Source organism: Lucilia sericata, unplaced genomic scaffold (assembly GCF_015586225.1).
Source record: "Lucilia sericata isolate MDLA Ls3-8-SP2 unplaced genomic scaffold, ASM1558622v1 Contig005891F_arrow, whole genome shotgun sequence".
NCBI classification, from domain to species: domain Eukaryota; kingdom Metazoa; phylum Arthropoda; class Insecta; order Diptera; family Calliphoridae; genus Lucilia; species Lucilia sericata.
Window position 1 is genome coordinate 201 of NW_023997632.1, and position 18,732 is coordinate 18,932.

The 18,732-nt window shown below is 32.7% G+C and overlaps 1 protein-coding gene and 1 pseudogene across 1 annotated transcript; one reads left to right on the forward strand and one right to left on the reverse strand.

Moving 5' to 3' along the window:
* Positions 1–9,856: 9,856 nt before the first annotated feature.
* On the reverse strand, positions 9,857–14,755 carry LOC119615567 (annotated as a pseudogene).
* Positions 14,756–15,787: 1,032 nt separating this feature from the next.
* On the forward strand, positions 15,788–16,788 carry LOC119615566 (peroxisomal membrane protein PEX13-like; the record flags this gene model as incomplete). Its single annotated transcript, XM_037971581.1, is given in 4 exon segments — positions 15,788–15,967; positions 15,969–16,460; positions 16,462–16,499; positions 16,559–16,788. Coding segments are annotated over 4 exon segments (886 nt in total), but the record flags the coding sequence as incomplete, so codon positions are not given.
* Between the last annotated feature and the right edge of the window lie 1,944 nt (positions 16,789–18,732).

The window sequence follows — 18,732 nt, forward strand, 5'->3', positions numbered from 1 at the left end:
TTTTTAAATAATTTATTTATATTTTATTATAAAAAAAAACACTTGTTTAAAATTTAATTAAAGATTTAACACTTTTCTTTTATTAAATTTTATATAACTTTTTATGTCACTGACGTTTCTATAGCCAAAAAAAACTGCTTCAAATTTTATTCTTTATAAATTTTATTTTTCACAAAATTCTTTTTTGTTTTCTCCTGTTCTCTTTATTTGGTTTGAGCTGTTTACGGCTTCGATGTTTCCAACTAATGAGCTGGTTGGAAAGCAGCCACTACTATTTATGCCTAGATGATGATTAAATTCGCAAACCGACACGATACCCTCATATCGTGTTTGTTGTTATTATTCTGATATTTTTTTTTAATATTTTGTTGCTGTTGTTGGGTCTGCCTTTCTTCCTTAAACAATGTGTTTGTAGAATCAGTATATCAAACAACTCGCGCGTTCTTTCGGGTTTTTTTTCACTCTCTTATTATTTATTTATTTTTTTGTTTATTTATTGTATTTGATTTTGCTCAAAGCAAAAAATTTGACGTTTTTTTTTGTTGTTTCAATAATACCCCCAACTGTTGGGAGTTTGTGTTTAAATTAAAGCCGGCTGTGTTTGAGCTTTAATTATTGTAGTTTTTTCCACGCGTGCCGTAATACGCATGTTCATATATGTTCTTTAATTTAAAAGAAAGAGAATTTTATTTGGTATAATGATATAAGAGTTGTGTTAAAAAACACCGATGTCTTGATCTACTATCCAATTCTTCCCAATCCTAAGAATGTTTGAAACCACACGGTTCTTCCCCCAAAACTATTGAGCAATTAGTTTTGCCAGATTCAATAACAAAGATATTGCAATCCTCTTGCGAATCATTGATGATCCAAAGAGATCCTTGAATGTTAATTAATTAAACCTGTTTGAAAAAAAACTATCCTTAGCTTCTAGGCTTAGCTTCGAGTATCTAAGCTGAGTCTCTGAAAACTAGAACAGGACAAAAACAGAACTAGACCATAAATAAGACAGAACAAAACTAGAACAGAACAGAACTAGAAAATAACTAGAACAGAATTAAAACAGAACTAGAAAAGAACTAGAACAGAATTAAAACAGAACTAGAACAGAACTAGAACAGGACTAGAACAGGACTAGAACAGAACAGAACTAGAACAGAACTATAACAGAACTAGAACAAACTAAAACAGAAAGAACTGAACTAGAACAGACCTAGAAATGAACTAGAACAGAACTAGAACATAACTAGAACAGAACTAGAACAGAACTATAACAGAACTAGAACAAAACTAACAGAAAGAACTGAACTAGAACAGAACTAGAAATGAACTAGAACAGAACTAGAACAGAACAGAACTAGAACAGAACTAGAACAGAACTAGAACAGAACTAGAACAGAACTAGAACAGAACTAGAACAAAACTAGAACAAAACTAGAACAGAACTAGAACAGAACTCGAACAGAACTAGAACAGAACTAGAACAGAACTAGAACAGAACTAGAACAGAACTAGAAATTAACTAGAACAGAACTAGAACAGAACTAGAACAGAACTTGAACAGAACTAGAACAAACTAGAACAGAACTAGAACAGAACTAGAACAGAACTAGAACAGAACTAGAACAGAACTAGTACAGAACTAGAACAGAACTAGAACAGAACTAGAACAGAACTAGAACAGAACTAGAACAGAACTAGAACAGAACTAGAACAGAACTAGAACAGAACTAGAACAGAACTAGAACAGAACTAGAACAGAACTAGAACAGAACTAGAACAGAACTAGAATAGAACAGAACAGAACTAGAACAGAACTAGAACAGAACTAGAACAGAACTAGAACAGAACTAGAACAGAACTAGAACAGAACTAGAACAGAAACTAGAACAGAACTAGAACAGAACTAGAACAGAACTAGAACAGAACTAGAACAGAACTAGAACAGAACTAGAACGAACAGAACTAGAACAGAACTAGAACAGAACTAGAACAGAACTAGAACAGAACTAGAACAGAAATAGAACAGAAATAGAACAGAACTAGAACAGAACTAGAACAGAACTAGAACAGAACTAGAACAGAACTAGAACAGAACTAGAACAGAACTAGAACAGAACTAGAACAGAACTAGAACAAAACTAGAACAGAACTAGAACTGAACTAGAACTGAACTAGAACTGAACTAGTAACTGAACTAGAACTGAACTACAACTGAACTAGAACTGAACCTAGAACTGAACTAGACCTGAACTAGAACTGAACTAGAACAGAACTAGAAATGAACTAGAACAGAACTAGAAATGAACTAGAACAGAACTTGAACAGAACTAGAACAGAACTAGAACAGAACTAGAACAAAACTAGAACAGAAATAGAACAGAACTAGAACAGAACTTAGAACAGAACTAGAACAGAACTAGAACAGAACTAGAACAGAACTAGAAACAGAACTAGAACAGAACTAGAACAGAACTAGAACAGAACTAGAACAGAACTAGAACAGAACTAGAACAGAACTAGAACAGAACTAGAACAGAACTAGAACAGAGCTAGAACAGAACTAGAACAGAACTAGAACAGAACTAGAACAGAACTAGAATAGAACTAGAACAGAACTAGAATAGAACAGAACTAGAACAGAAAGAACTGAACTAGAACTGAACGAGAACTGAACTAGAACTGAACTAGAACTAAACTAGAACTAAACTAGAATTGAACTAGAACTGAACTAGAACTAAACTAGAACTGTACCATTCTAGTACTAGAAATGAACTAGAACTTATGTAGAACAGAACTAAAACTAAACAAGAACTAAACTATAGTTTCCAAGCCGACAAAATAGTTAGAGGTGTATTTTAGCGATTCTCTTATACAATTATGTGTAAAAGACCGGGAACCGGCGAATATTCAATGTCAATGTTGCTCACACATACGCACGCACATTTTATAAGCATAAACAGGATATAAATGTTATTCAAATAATACAAAGGACATTCAATTCCAGAAGTAAACTCATACCCAAAACAAACATTTTCAGCTTAAAATCATTTAAACGTGATGCTGAGCATAAATAAATGGAATAGAAACTTTTAGAAATTTATAGAATGTCAGGTAAACTTCCTTTATATACCATAGATGTACTATGAGAAATTAAATTCAGTTACCCTCTTCAATAATAGTAAGGGATAAAATTCTTTCTAGAAAACGTATAAATTGTTATGTTCTCCATGAGTATATCTATATGTTTGTGACACAATAAACAAACAACAAATGACAATAATACTTTGATCGGAAAGTTCCGTAAACTTCCATGAAACCAAAAGCGAAAGTAAAGCGATAGTTCTGTGATTTTATGTGTGCGTCCGTTGATTGATGCACTTACAATTTAATTATATTGATGTAGAATAGAAGCGGCTGATGCTGATGAATGGTAAAAGTAATGTCCCATTGACTGGCGTAAACAAAATCTAACAACTTTGTTTTTGCGACCAGCTTTGAATCAGATTCTTGACCTGCCGTAGTTTAATGTTTATGGAAAAATCCAATAGCAACAATTTGATTTATTTTTTTTAATTTTTTGCAAACAAAACAGTTTGTTTAAATCTTTCAAATGATTGAGCAGAAGAACACACACATACTTTTTTTTTCAAAGAATAGAAAAGACTTTATAGTTTGAGTATATATCGTATGGAAAGTTTTTGAAATATGCATCTGTTTCATGAGTTTTTTTCAGAGTAAGTTAATTGAAAAATATGTATTTCTAGCGGAAATAACTATTTCTAAACATTTTTTATACATGGACATAATAATAACAATTTGACCACAGCAACACAATTGCAATATAGTCTATTAACATTTTCAAAACTTTTCCATTATTCTAGAAAATTTCCAAACATTGCGCAAAGAATAACGATGTGAACAATTAAAATGCTTCTTCAAAATTTAAATAAACTAGAAATGATGACTGACTAGAAACGACTAGATGAACTAGAACTGAACTAGAACTGAACTAGAACTGAACTAGAACTGAACTAGAACTGAACTAGAACTGAACTAGAACTGAACTAGAACTGAACTAGAACTGAACTAGAACTGAACTAGAACTGAACTGAAAACTAGAACTGAACTAGAACTGAACTAGAACTGAACTAGAACTGAACTAGAACTGAACTAGAACTGAACTAGAACTGAACTAGAACTGAACTAGAACTGAACTAGAACTGAACTAGAACTGAACTAGAACTGAACTAGAACTGAACTAGAACTGAACTAGAACTGAACTAGAACTGAACTAGAACTGAACTAGAACTGAACTAGAACTGAACTAGAACTGAACTAGAACTGAACTAGAACTGAACTAGAACTGAACTAGAACTGAACTAGAACTGAACTAGAACTGAACTAGAACTGAACTAGAACTGAACTAGAACTGAACTAGAACTGAACTAGAACTGAACTAGAACTAGAACTGAACTAGAACTGTACTAGAACTGAACTAGAACTGAACTAGGACTAAACTAGAACTTAACTAGAACTGAACTAGAATTGAACTAGAACTGAACTAGAACAGAACTGAACTAGAACTGAACTAGAACTGAACTAGAACTGAACTAGAACTGAACTAGAACTGAACTAGAACTGAAGTAGATGTGAACTAGAACTGAACTAGAACTGAACTAGAACTGAACTAGAACTAAACTAGAACTGAACTAGAACTGAACTAGAACTGAACTAGAACTGAACTAGAAGTAGAACTGAACTAGAACTGAACTAGAACTGAACTAGAAGTAGAACTGAACTAGAACTGAACTAGAACTGAATTAGAACTGAACTAGAACTGAACTAGAACTGAACTAGAACTGAACTAGAACTGAACTAGAACTGAACTAGAACTGAACTAGAACTGAACTAGAACTGAACTAGAACTGAACTAGAACTGAACTAGAACTGAACTAGAACTGAACTAGAACTGAACTAGAACTGAACTAGAACTGAACTAGAACTGAACTAGAACTGAACTAGAACTGAACTAGAACTGAACTAGAACTGAACTAGAACTGAACTAGAACTGAACTAGAACTGAACTAGAACTGAACTAGAACTGAACTAGAACTAAACTAGAACTGAACTAGAAGTAGAACTGAACTAGAAGTAGAACTGAACTAGAAGTAGAACTGAACTAGAAGTAGAACTGAACTAGAACTGAACTAGAACTGAACTAGAACTGAACTAGAACTGAACTAGAACTGAACTAGAACTGAACTAGAACTGAACTAGAACTGAACTAGAACTGAACTAGAAGTAGAACTGAACTAGAACTGAACTAGAACTGAACTAGAACTGAACTAGAACTGAACTAGAACTGAACTAGAACTGAACTAGAACTGAACTAGAACTGAACTAGAACTGAACTAGAACTGAACTAGAACTGAACTAGAACTGAACTAGAACTGAACTAGAACTAGAACTGAACTAGAACTGAACTAGAACTGAACTAGAACTGAACTAGAACTGAACTAGAACTGAACTAGAACTGAACTAGAACTGAACTAGAACTGAACTAGAACTGAACTAGAACTGAACTAGAACTGAACTAGAACTGAACTAGAACTGAACTAGAACTGAACTAGAACTGAACTAGAACTGAACTAGAACTGAACTAGAACTGAACTAGATCTGAACTAGAACTGAACTAGAACTGAACTAGAACTGAACTAGAACTGAACTAGAACTGAACTAGAACTGAACTAGAACTGAACTAGAACTGAACTAGAACTGAACTAGAACTGAACTAGAACTGAACTAGAACTGAACTAGAACTGAAACTGAACTAGAACTGAACTAGAACTGAACTAGAACTGAACTAGAACTGAACTAGAACTGAACTAGAACTAGAACTGAACTAAACTGAACTAGAACTGAACTAGAACTGAACTAGAACTGAACTAGAACTGAACTAGAACTGAACTAGAACTGAACTAGAACTGAACTAGAACTGAACTAGAAATGAACTAGAACTGAACTAGAACTGAACTAGAACTGAACTAGAACTGAACTAGAACTGAACTAGAACTGAACTAGAACTGAACTAGAACTGAACTAGAACTGAACTAGAACTGAACTAGAACTGAACTAGAACTGAACTAGAACTGAACTAGAACTGAACTAGAACTGAACTAGAACTGAACTACAACTGAACTAGAACTGAACTAGAACTGAACTAGAACTGAATTAGAACTGAACTAGAACTGAACTGAACTAGAACTGAACTAGAACTGAATTAGAACTGAACTAGAATTTAACAAGAACTTAACTAGAATTGAACTAGAACTGAAAATTAATATTTTTTCTTTAAAATCTATCAAAGATAATTGGGGTAAAATTGTTTTCTATAATTATTGACTACATTAATTTTAAACTTCTCGTGCTATGGGTCTTTGTTTTGTAATCGGATATTGATTGAAAAGTCTGTATTTTTCTTCAAGGTTAAGGCTAATGCATTTATAAAAAAAACTTTAGATAACAAAACAGAACTGTATTTGAATAAATTAAATCTATGAAAAAAGCTATCGTAATATAAATAAACAGAAAATGTTAGTAAATATGCAAGATGAATTGTAGAGAGTTTTCGACCAATGGGAGTATACTATAAATTTTATTAATTTTTCTTTCCCATTTGAATTCATTCCTTTACACAATATTTCCCATCGTTCTATTGGTTAACATTGACTGAAAAAACTGCACCATTTAATTATTATTTTAAATATTTTAGAAACAAATTGACTTTATATTATAAAAAAAGTTAATGATAAATGACTTTGCATATTCTTATACACATTTACGAGTCAGTTTTGTAAAATCGGACGAGTGAATACCCACCCACGCCCATATTGCATCTATGAACTGCATGCACGTTTTACTGACGTTTAATGCATGTGATTTTTTTTTTTTTTTTTTGTTAATCGGAAATATATTACAATAAAAAATGAAATGAGGCAAATATTTAATAATTTTTTGTTTATTTATTTCATATCAACCATATAAAGCGATAGATATACAATTCTATAGGGATTCGAAACTGAAAGCAAACTATTATTAAGGGTATTCACAGTATATCAGTTTAGGTTGTTTATTTTAAATCCATACAATATTGTTGAAATTTTACTATAATTTGCAGATTTCTTTAGAAATACTTTTTTTTTAAAATAATTGCCAAGTATATCCTATATATTTGGTCAATTTGAATCTCCCAAAACATAAACAATTAATTTATATGTTTGCTCGTTGGTCCCTCAGTCTGTTGTATGTTAATCATTTCATAAAAACATTTTTTACTAGTGTTCAATTAAACCCCAAACATTTGATGACGTTTATAAAGCAAACAGTAGGGTAGAAAATAATACAAACTGGAATAGTTTTGATTATATCTATAACCAAAAATTTCGCTTTTCATTTCAACAACTATGGAGAACCTGCTATTTTTTCTGCTCAAACTGTAATAGTTTTTGTCTATATCTGTGAGAGAGAATTTGCAATTAGATACTTGTAGGAATATTCTACAATTTTCTTTATGTTGATGGAAAATTTTCAATACCAATTTGCAGGTTTTAAATGAATTGACAAAGATTTTTTATGTGATTCGATTAATAGTTGTCAAGTTTGACAGACAGTCCGTGGCTATGTGTCAATACCATTAGTTAATTTGCTAGACCAATATAAAATTACTAATTAAATACAGAAATACAAAAAGTACACGGCAAAAAAATTGGAAGTTGTTGAAAGTGAGTGTTCTAGTTCAGTTCTAGATCAGTTCTAGTTCAGTTTTAGTTCAGTTTTAGTTCAGTTCTAGTTCAGTTCTAGTTCAGTTCTAGTTCAGTTCTAGTTCAGTTCCTAGTTCAGTTCTAGTTCAGTTTTAGTTCAGTTCTAGTTCAGTTCTAGATCATTTCTAGTTCTGTTTCTAGTTCAGTTCTATTTTAGTTCTAGTTCAATTATAGTTCAGTTCTAGTTCAGTTTTAATCAGTTCTAGTTCCGTTTAAGTTCAGTTCTAGTTCAGATCTAGTTCAGTTCTAGTTCAATTCTAGTTCAGTTCTAGTTTAGTCCTAGTTCAGTTCTAGTTCAGTTCTATTTCAGTTCTAGTTCAGTTCTAGTTCAGTTCTAGTTCAGTTCTAGTTCAGTTCTAGTTCAGTTCTAGTTCTAGTTCAGTTCTAGTTCAGTTCTAGTTCAGTTTCTAGTTCAGTTCTAGTTCAGTTCTAGTTCAGTTCTAGTTCAGTTCTAGTTCAGTTCTAGTTCAGTTCTAGTTCAGTTCTAGTTCAGTTCTAGTTCAAGTTCTAGTTCAGTTCTAGTTCAGTTCTAGTTCAGTTCTAGTTTAATTCTAGTTTGAATTCTAGTCAGTGCTAGTTCAGTTCTAGTTCAGTTCTAATTCAGTTCTAGTTCTGTTCTAGTTCAGTTCTAGATCATTTCTAGTTCAGTTCTAGTTCAGTTCTAGTTCAGTTCTAGTTATTCAGTTCTAGTCAGTTCTAGTTCACTTCTATTTCAATTCTAGTTTAATTCTAGTTTAATTCTAGTTGAATTCTAGTTCAGTTCTAGATCAGTTCTAATTCAGTTCTAGTTCTGTTTCTAGTTCAGTTCTAGATCATTCTAGTTTAGTTCTAGTTCAGTTCTAGTTCAGTTCTAGTTCAGTTCTAGTTCAGTTTCTAGTTCAGTTCTAGTGAGTTCTAGTTCAGTTCTAGTTCAGTTCTAGTTCAGTTCTAGTTCTAGTTCAGTTCTAGTTCAGTTTTAGTTCAGTTCTAGTTCAGTTCTAGTTTAGTTCTAGTTCAGTTCTAGTTCAATTCTAGTTCAGTTCTAGTTCAATTCTAGTTTTAATTCTAGTTGAATTCTAGTCAGTGCTAGTTCAGTTCTAGTTCAGTTCTAATTCAGTTCTAGTTCTGTTCTAGTTTCAGTTCTAGATCATTCTAGCTCAGTTCTAATTCAGTTCTAGTTCAGTTCTAGTTCAGTTCTAGTTCAGTTCTAGTTCAGTTCTAGTTCAGTTCTAGTTCAGTTCTAGTTCAGTTCTAGTTCAATTCTAGTTCAATTCTAGTTCAGTTCTAGTTCAGTTTTAGATCAGTTCTAGTTCAGTTTTAGTTAAGTTCTAGTTTAGATCTAGTTCATCTAGTTCAGTTCTAGTTCAATTCTAGTTTAATTCTAGTTCAATTCTAGTTCAGTTCTAGTTCAGTTCTTGCTCAGTTCTAGTTGAGTTTTACTTCATTTCTAGTTGAATTCTACTTCAGTTCTAGTTCAAAATCTAGTTCAATTCTAGTTCAGTTTCAGTTCTAGTTGAATTCTAGTTCAGTCTATTTTAGTTCTAATTCACTTTTAGTTCAGTTCTAGTTCAGCTGTAGCTTAGTTCTAGTTTAGTTCTAGTTCAATTCTAGTCCAGTTTTAGTTTAGTTGTAGTAGAATTCTAGTTCAATTCTAGTTCAGTTCTGGTTATGTTCTAGTTCAGTTCTATTTAAGTTCTAGTTCAGTTCTAGTTTAGTTCTATTTCAGTTCAGTTTTAGTTCTAGTTCACTTCTAGCTCAGTTTTAACTCTTTTTTTATTTAATTTCTAGTTTATTTTTTGTACAGTTCTTCTTTAGAACTGCATCCTTTAAATAAAACCAATGTGTTATCAATTTTTTGACGGTAAAAGCGTTTATTTTTCGTATGCCAGTCAAGCGATATGCAACTTCTATTTGAATGTTAGTTGTGTTGATTGATATTTTTCTGTTTCACTAAGAACATTAAATGCTTTAAAAGTGCAAAACATAAAATATAAAAAAATATAAATAAAAAAGTAATATAATAATAACAACAAAATATGTATAAATAAGTTCTAAATATGTATATAATAAAAAATTAATACACAGTGAAATACATAAGCACCTTAAATTTACAAATAAAACTATAAACAAAAGTTGATATTTCAAATGTTTACAAAATTTTACATAAATAAAAAAATAATACAAGAATAATGGTTAATTATAAAATAATACATTAAAAATCACAATCATACATATAGGGTTATTTTTATAATGAAATTTTAAGCGGGAGTTTAAAATTACAATTTTTTTTTAATTTGAAAAGAAATAATTCAAGGATATTTTGTGACCTGTAGTAACAGCAAATATTTCTTCTCCCAAATAGTGGGTTGTCTTGTAAATTTCATTAATAACTCTTATCTTTTGCTAATTTAAGTTCAAAAGTTTAAAATTGCTACTTAATTATCATTTAAGGAATGTATAGAATTAAAAATACAAATTTTCTTTGCTTTACTGCATTAATTATCCAAAAATTCCCATTCACTTGATGAACCAGTTGAAGATTCATTTTCCGATTTACCACTGGATTGCTGGAGGGGGGAGATTCGTGTTAACAGTTAGTTTACTGAGTGGATCTCCAGCTTTTTTAAAATCCCATAAGAAACTATCAATTTCATAATTATTTCTGGCAGAGTATTAATAAATTTTAAAGGTTTATTTGCCTCCTTTTCCTTCTGCTGTTTCAATGAATTATCTTCTAGCAAATTATTACTTTCTACTATATTGGTTGCTCTTAGAGTGTGGCAAATATCCTCTATAGGTTGACCATCGCTAAAATCAGTTATAGTTTGTTCTTCTATATAGTAAAGTTTTTTCTTGGGCGTTGTCTGTATGCTGCTGTCTTTAAAGATATTTTCTGTGGGATATACTGTGGCTAAAGGAGATATTTGTTTGTGGTGGTTGGGGTGCTGGAGCTTGTGATAAATATTTAGATAGACGTAATTCTTCGTCGGTTATCGGCTGTAAAGATACTTCAGGCAGATCTAATTCTTCGGCTAATGTTTTGGCTTTTTCGGCTATAGTGTTTTTAAGAGTTGTAGGACTTAAAATATTTGGTAAGTGTTGGCTAAATGCTTCCTTAAGACTGAGACCCATGGTGGAAGAGGAATTGCTGAAATGAGGGTGAAATAAATCGAAATGTTTAATTCAGCAAGGAGAGATTTCTTTAGTAGATATTCGAATAATTCATTTCTTATTCGGTTTTAGTTCATGTTGAGTTCTAGTTCTGTTGTTTGTAATTCTGTTCTAGATCAGTTCTATTTCAAATCTAGTTCAGCTCCTAGATCATTTCTAGTTCAGTTCTAGTTCAGTTCTAGTTCAGTTCTAGTTCAGTTCTAGTTCAGTTCTTGTTCAGTTCTAGTTCAGTTCTAGTTCAGTTCTAGTTCAGTTCTAGTTCAGTTCTAGTTCAGTTCAGTTCAGTTCTAGTTCAGTTCTAGTCAGTTCTAGTTCAGTTCTAGTTCACTTCTAGTTCAGTTCTCGTTCAGCTCAAAGTTCAGTTCTAGTTCAGTTCTAGTTCCGTTCTAGTTCAATTCTAGTTCATTTCTAGTTCAGTTCTAGTTCAGTTTCAGTTCTAAGTTTCAGTTCTAGTTCAGTTAGCTAGTTCAGTCAGTTCAGTTCCTAGTTCAGTTCTAGTTCAGCTTTCTAGTTCAGTTCTAGTTCAGTTCTAGGTTCTAGTGTCTAGTTCAGTTCTAGTTCAGTTCTAGTTCAGTTCTAGTTCAGTTCTAGTTCAGTTCTAGTTCAGTTCTAGTTCAGTTCTAGTTCAGTTCTAGTTCAGTTCTAGTTCAGTTCTAGTTCAGTTCTAGTTCAGTTCTAGTTCAGTTCTAGTTCAGTTCTAGTTCAGTTCTAGTTCAGTTCTAGTTCAGTTCTAGTTCAGTTCTAATTCAGTTCTAATTCAGTTCTAGTTCAGTTCTAGTTCAGTTCTAGTTCAGTTCTAGTTCAGTTCTAGTTCAGTTCTAGTTCAGTTCTAGTTCAGTTCTAGTTCAGTTCTAGTTCAGTTCTAGTTCAGTTCTAGTTCAGTTCTAGTTCAGTTCTAGTTCAGTTCTAGTTCAGTTCTAGTTCAGTTCTAGTTCAGTTCTAGTTCAGTTCTAGTTCAGTTCTAGTTCAGTTCTAGTTCAGTTCTAGTTCAGTTCTAGTTCAGTTCTAGTTCAGTTCTAGTTCAGTTCTAGTTCAGTTCTAGTTCAGTTCTAGTTCAGTTCTAGTTCAGTTCTAGTTCAGTTCTAGTTCAGTTCTAGTTCAGTTCTAGTTCAGTTCTAGTTCAGTTCTAGTTCAGTTCTAGTTCAGTTCTAGTTCAGTTCTAGTTCAGTTCTAGTTCAGTTCTAGTTCAGTTCTAGTTCAGTTCTAGTTCAGTTCTAGTTCAGTTCTAGTTCAGTTCTAGTTCAGTTCTAGTTCAGTTCTAGTTCAGTTCTAGTTCAGTTCTAGTTCAGTTCTAGTTCAGTTCTAGTTCAGTTCTAGTTCAGTTCTAGTTCAGTTCTAGTTCAGTTCTAGTTCAGTTCTAGTTCAGTTCTAATTCAGTTCTAATTCAGTTCTAGTTCAGTTCTAGTTCAGTTCTAGTTCAGTTCTAGTTCAGTTCTAGTTCAGTTCTAGTTCAGTTCTAGTTCAGTTCTAGTTCAGTTCTAGTTCAGTTCTAGTTCAGTTCTAGTTCAGTTCTAGTTCAGTTCTAGTTCAGTTCTAGTTCAGTTCTAGTTCAGTTCTAGTAGTGGTCTAGTTCAGTTCTAGTTCAGTCTAGTTAGTTCTAGTTCTAGTTCAGTTCTAGTTCAGTTCTAGTTTTCAGTTCTAGTCAGTTCTGGTTCGTTTTTAATTCAGTAGCTAGAGACAAAAATATAATTAACTCACCTTTCCTCCTTCTCTTTTGCTACAGAAACTGCCTCCATTTTAGTAGAGGTGGTAGTAAATTCCACTGTATTTTATTATTATCTTCAGCCTCCCCCACCTCCTCCTTTTCATCTTGTACCACTGCATGACCAATTTCCACAATGCCTCCCTTTTGTTTTGGTTATCTCTCGAGCTATTACGACTTTTATGACGTTTTTTGCGTGGATTTAATATACCACTATGATGTAAGATATCATCATCAAAGTCCATTTCAGAGATTTCCTTAAAGACCTCTAAACGTCTATTTTGTTCAGCTTTAGAAGATTCTACTGCTAATTCAATGGGTATTTGGAGATTTAAAGTTTCTATGGGTGGCAATTCAAAGCATTCTTCGGCATTTGTTACGGGCTGTTCCTCGGGTTCATATTCGACCGGAGCCTCAAAGGAACCACATATGGAGGAGCCCAGTATGGGTACAGGTGGTGGCAAGGAAGGGTTGTATATAATTTTGGCTGTAAAGGAAATTAACAATTAGCTTTTTAAACTCTTATTTATTGGTTTACAGTTTTACCTGTCTTATTTGGTTTCTCGGGCATGGGTGCCAAACGCAGTAGCGAACGTTCACCCTCCAATACAAAATCTCTTTATTCCATACACAAAAATCTATAATTTTACGAAACCTTTGGCCACCGCCTCCACCCTTAAACGTTCTAAATTTAAAACATATAAAGCACGTTCATCGTGGGTCACTATTAAAGTATCTTCTCCTGCATACGAATAGATATACGAAATTCCTAACATCACCTATAGCCGGTAATTCTTCTTCCGTATGCATTGAGCTTGAAGTCATCATTGACTTATTATGCATAGAAAATTTTGGATTTAATATCGGTATTTCCCAAGTGGGACTTTGTGTAACAGCTTCACGAAACAATAAAGTCTTTTCCACATTACCCTCAGTATCGGCTAGCCAGAAACGTAAGTTAGGACGTCCGCATATTAAGCGAGGACGTTTGCCATTAACTGCTGACGAGGATTGTTTGAAAATGTACCACCACAATCGACCAATTGTTTGCGATCCTTTTTGCCAATTTGTGTAACAATCCAATTATCATTTTTATTCGATTTTGCATTGCGATGACAAACTATGGAACGGTAAAGAGTTGACACTAGTAAATAGCCCTGGTGGGCGCTTAATTGAACGATTTCATAGGCCTCGTTTAAGATTTCAATTGATTTGCTAATGTGCTAAAGAATAAAATTGTAAATTACATCAATGAATACTGAAATATTTTGGTGCTAGTGTGAGAAAGATATTTCGTTAGTAAAGAGCCACTCCTTAAAGCATAAACTTCAATCTTAAGTTTACTTACCGCCTGATAATCAAACTCTGTCAGCACCACCACACCATTACGATCACCCGAATACAATTTCATGGCATTTTTAGACCACTCACAGCAACTTATAGCACTATGATGCAAATCCCTTATTGTATAACGTTCTATGGGCTTACTGTTAGTGCAAGGAGCAACCAAATTTAAATCAGGCGGCAATTCTTTTTGGATTTGAAAGACATTAACCTGACCACAAGAATTGCCAGCTGCCACCATATACTCCACTGAATCTACTATTTTTACACATGTATGCGTGTTGTGGTCTAATAAACAAAAAGACATTAAAAAGCTATAATAAACCTATAAACAATGAAAAACCCCCTTCAATCACAGCCCAGCGTGTGAGTCATATTATGGAGTGGGGTTTTTTTAAATTTTTTCCCTCTAAGGATCCATATTTTCTTTTAAAAATCCTACCTCCGCCTTCAATTTTTGTATATCACCATTCTGACGATTATACCAGAATACTATACCGGCATCAGTACCCAGGGCAAAAAACTCCTCCACTGCATCGATACATGTTATATTGAGATCCGCCGGAAATAGGCCACGATTTATACGTGTTGGTATGCGATCAAGTACATCTGTTAAAGGAGCCCATTCTCTTATAGAATACAGCTCTTTGGAATTCATATTCCTTTGTTTTATGTAAAATATTCCTTTTTTTTTTTTTTGTTTATTAGCAAATAAAATGTAATTTTTTTCTGGTGGAGGAGACATTTGTGTTTTGCGAAAAAAAACTAGTTTGTCAACAAATAAAAGAAAATAAACAGATGTCAAGCCGGAGTGTTGCCGTATTTGGGCGTTTGTTTGAAATAAAGTGGCAGCTTTATTATAAAAACCCCATAGGAAATTTGAGTTTTGTACTCTTGTTAGTTTAATGTATTTTTAACAGATCTTACAATTTTTAGACTTAATGGTTCTGGAAGGTTTCAATAAATTATCTTAAAAATAATCGAAGAATCGACTTTTGTCGGAAAAAGTCGAAGTCTAGTTTTTTGTCCTAACAAGGAAAAAAGTCTTAAAAGTCGATAAATCTAACTTTTTAGGTTTTTCCAACAATTTAAATGATTAACTCATAATTAATTTTATTAATTGTTCGCATTCAACTTTGTTTTGTTTATTTTTGAATCAATTCAAAATCAAAAAAAATTCATGACTTCAAAACAAATTTGAATCGATTTTCGATTTTGCCTGATACAGCAACAACCTTTAAGTTTTTTGTTAAATGTGTTTTATCAAGTTTTTTAGAAACTATTCAAATTTTTTTTTTACATTTTAAAATTTGTTGTTATCGATTTCGGTGCTACCATACAAATACGTCATCCAATCCACAGTACTTCGTACAAAACGCTACATGGCAATACCCTTTATAATCTGGCATCTCTACTTATAGAAAAAACAGCTGGCAGCCAATTTAGTAGTTTTAATTAATTTGTGTGTGAAATTATATCGTAAAATTGTAATTTTGTTAGAATTTTAATAAATTAACTAATAAAATTTACCTAAATCTCATAAAGTAAACCAGAGACTGGTAATATGAAGTGTTATTTTTATATAAAATAAAAATTTTAGGAAATATCTATTAAACTTTAGAAATTTTGTTAAAAAACAATAATATCGATTACTTCTTTATCTCACCTGCAGTTTTAGTGTGTGGTAGGCATACAAATATTACCCCCTTCTTCTCACTTCCAAGACTGTGTTGTGTTGACTGATTGCCGAACAAAGTTCAGGACAATTTACAATTTAGTTCAAGATAATAATAATAGTTGAAAGTGAATAAACAAAATCGATATGTCGGAGAATGCCACAGCCAGCAATTTTCGCAGTCCCGTGGTGGCTGAACCTATTTTAATGCCCCCCACTATGGGTGCGGGTGGTGGTGATATGGGCATGTCTAGTTTGGGTTCAGATGCCATTTTTGAGAACTCCCGCTGGTAATGTACGGTCTTTGGCAGCACCTCCTTTGCCCATGGCTCCCACTTCACAATATTCATCTGCCGGTATGGGTGGTGGTGCTTATGCTGGAGGTTATGGTGGCTACGGTGGGGGCTTTGGTAGTTATGGCGGAGGCTATGGTGGCTTTGGTTCCAGTTATGGTGCTGGTTATGGAGGTTTTGGTGGACTAGGAAGTTATGGCGGCTATGGTGGTGGCTATGGAGCTTATAACCGTTTTGGCATGTCTGGTGGTGGCATGAATCCTATGGATCCGGAGGCCCGTTTTATACAATTAGCAGAAGCTAGTTCAAGGCCTGCCTTTCAGAGCATAGAATCTTTAGTATCAGCTATTGGCAACATCGCTTCTATGTTGGATTCTACTTTCTTTGCCTTAACCAGCTCATTTAGAGCTATTCTGGGAGTAGCTGCCAATTTTGGACGTTTGAGAGGTGTGTTTGCACAATTTTGGTCTACTTTTTGCCATATTCCGATGTCTAACATGGATCTACAGAAAGTAAGTTTCAACACAAATATTTATAGATTTAAATAATTATTAAATATTTTATTTTAAAGAATTCTCTATTGGCTGCGCATCTCTAACTTGGACCCCTCCTCGGAGTCGTTTAAGAAAGCTTTTGCTGAAGCCTTGAATGAGTCTTCAAGCCAACAACAGGGTGCTCCCAAGCTGCCACGCAAAGGTCAATCTCCTTGGCCAGTTTTAGCTTTCCTTAGTTTCATATTTACGGCTCCTTATTTGATTATGAAACTATTGGGTACTGTTACCAATACTGCACAGGAAGAAGGTATGTTTTTATTCTAATAAAATAATAATAGGCTTTTTTGTTGTTTCAAAGTGACAAAAAGATTATTGTTTATTTTTATCTGTTAACACAAATGCTGATAATAGATAGATAAAACTTGTTTGCATATTTTGAGTTAATTGCTAACCATGTATTAATTACTATTTTAGTAAGAATTTTTCGTTCAAATATTTTTCAAAAACTAAATTTTTAAATTCAAAATTAAATTCAAATATAATAAAATCAATTATATCTAGCCTATAGACCACTTTATAGTCTAGTCTTTAGCCTAATATATAGCATAGTGTGGTCTATAGTCTAGTCTAGACTATTGTCTAGCCTATAGTCTCTTCCATGGTCTTGCCTATATTCTGGTCTACAGTCTAGCCTATAGTCTAGTCTACTGTATAAAGAGTGGTCCGAACTGCTTTTTGTCATTTTAAAATCATTGTAGAATTCATATTTTAAGTCGTATTAACTATTGACACAAGAATGACGGTGATTATCTCTACTTAATATACAATATATGGTTTATTTTCAATAGCGTTGCCATATTTTTTTTTTGTCTCCTAACCTGCCTTTTTATTTTGATCACATATTTAATTAAGTGCTTTACAGAGGTTTCAAATTGTATTGAAACTTTTTTTAACATTTATTTACAAGTTAAAATGTCTTCAAAATTTTTAGTTATCTTCAACTAAAACTATCGTTTATTACTTCAGTTAGGGGCAAATAACAAGAGTAACCTCCTACGGTGAAACTTACCTTAGTTCGATATCTTCATAAAAATGTTGAAATTTCTGTGAATTTTATACAGTTACATAGAGAGAATAGAGAGATCCAAAGTTATAATCAATTAAAAATTAAAAAAAAAATCGGAACATGTTTTAGTCTTGTCCATAGTTTAGATTAGAATATAGTTTAGTCTATAGACTGGTCTATAGTCTAATCTTTAGTATAGTCTAGACTAAACTATAAACTAGCAAGACTAGACTATATATGTATATATATATATATATATATTATAGACTAGACTAGACTATAGAGAAGACAATAGACTACACCATAAACTACACTATAAACTAGATTAGACTATAGACTAGACTATATATGCTAGACTATAGACTAGACTATAGAATATACAATAGACTAGACTGTAAATTAGACTGTAGACTGGACTAGTCTATAGTCCACTATAGACTACACTATAGACTAGACTATAGATTAGGCTATAGACTAGACTATAAACTAGACTATAAACTAGACTATAGACTAGACTGCAGAATAGACTATAAACTAGACTACAGAATAGATTATAGAATAGACTATAGACTAGGCTATAGACTAGATCAGACTATATACTAGACTATAGACTTGACTATAGACTAGACTATAGATTAGACTATAGACTAGACTATAGACTAGACTATAGACTATACTATAGACTAGACTATAGACTAGACTATAGACTATACTGTAGACTAGACCATAAACTAGACTATAGGCTAGACTGTAGAATAGACAATAGACTAGACTATAAACTAGAATATAGACTAAACTATAGACTATACTGTAGAATTGACAACAGACTAGACTATAGACTAGGCTATAGAATAGCCCATAGACTACAAACTAGACTGTAGACCAGATTATAAACTAGACTATAGTCTTGAGTTTAGACTATAGACTAGACTATAGACTAGACTATAGACTAGACTATAGACTAGACTATAGACTAGACTATAGACTAGACTATAGACTAGCCTATAGAGTAGACTATAGACTAGACTATAGACTAGACTATAGACTAGACTATAGACTAGACTAAAACTAGACTAGACTATAGACTAGACTACTATACTATAGACTAGACTATAAGACTAGACTATAGACTAGACTATAGACTAGACTATAGACTAGAATATAGACTATACTATAGACTAGACT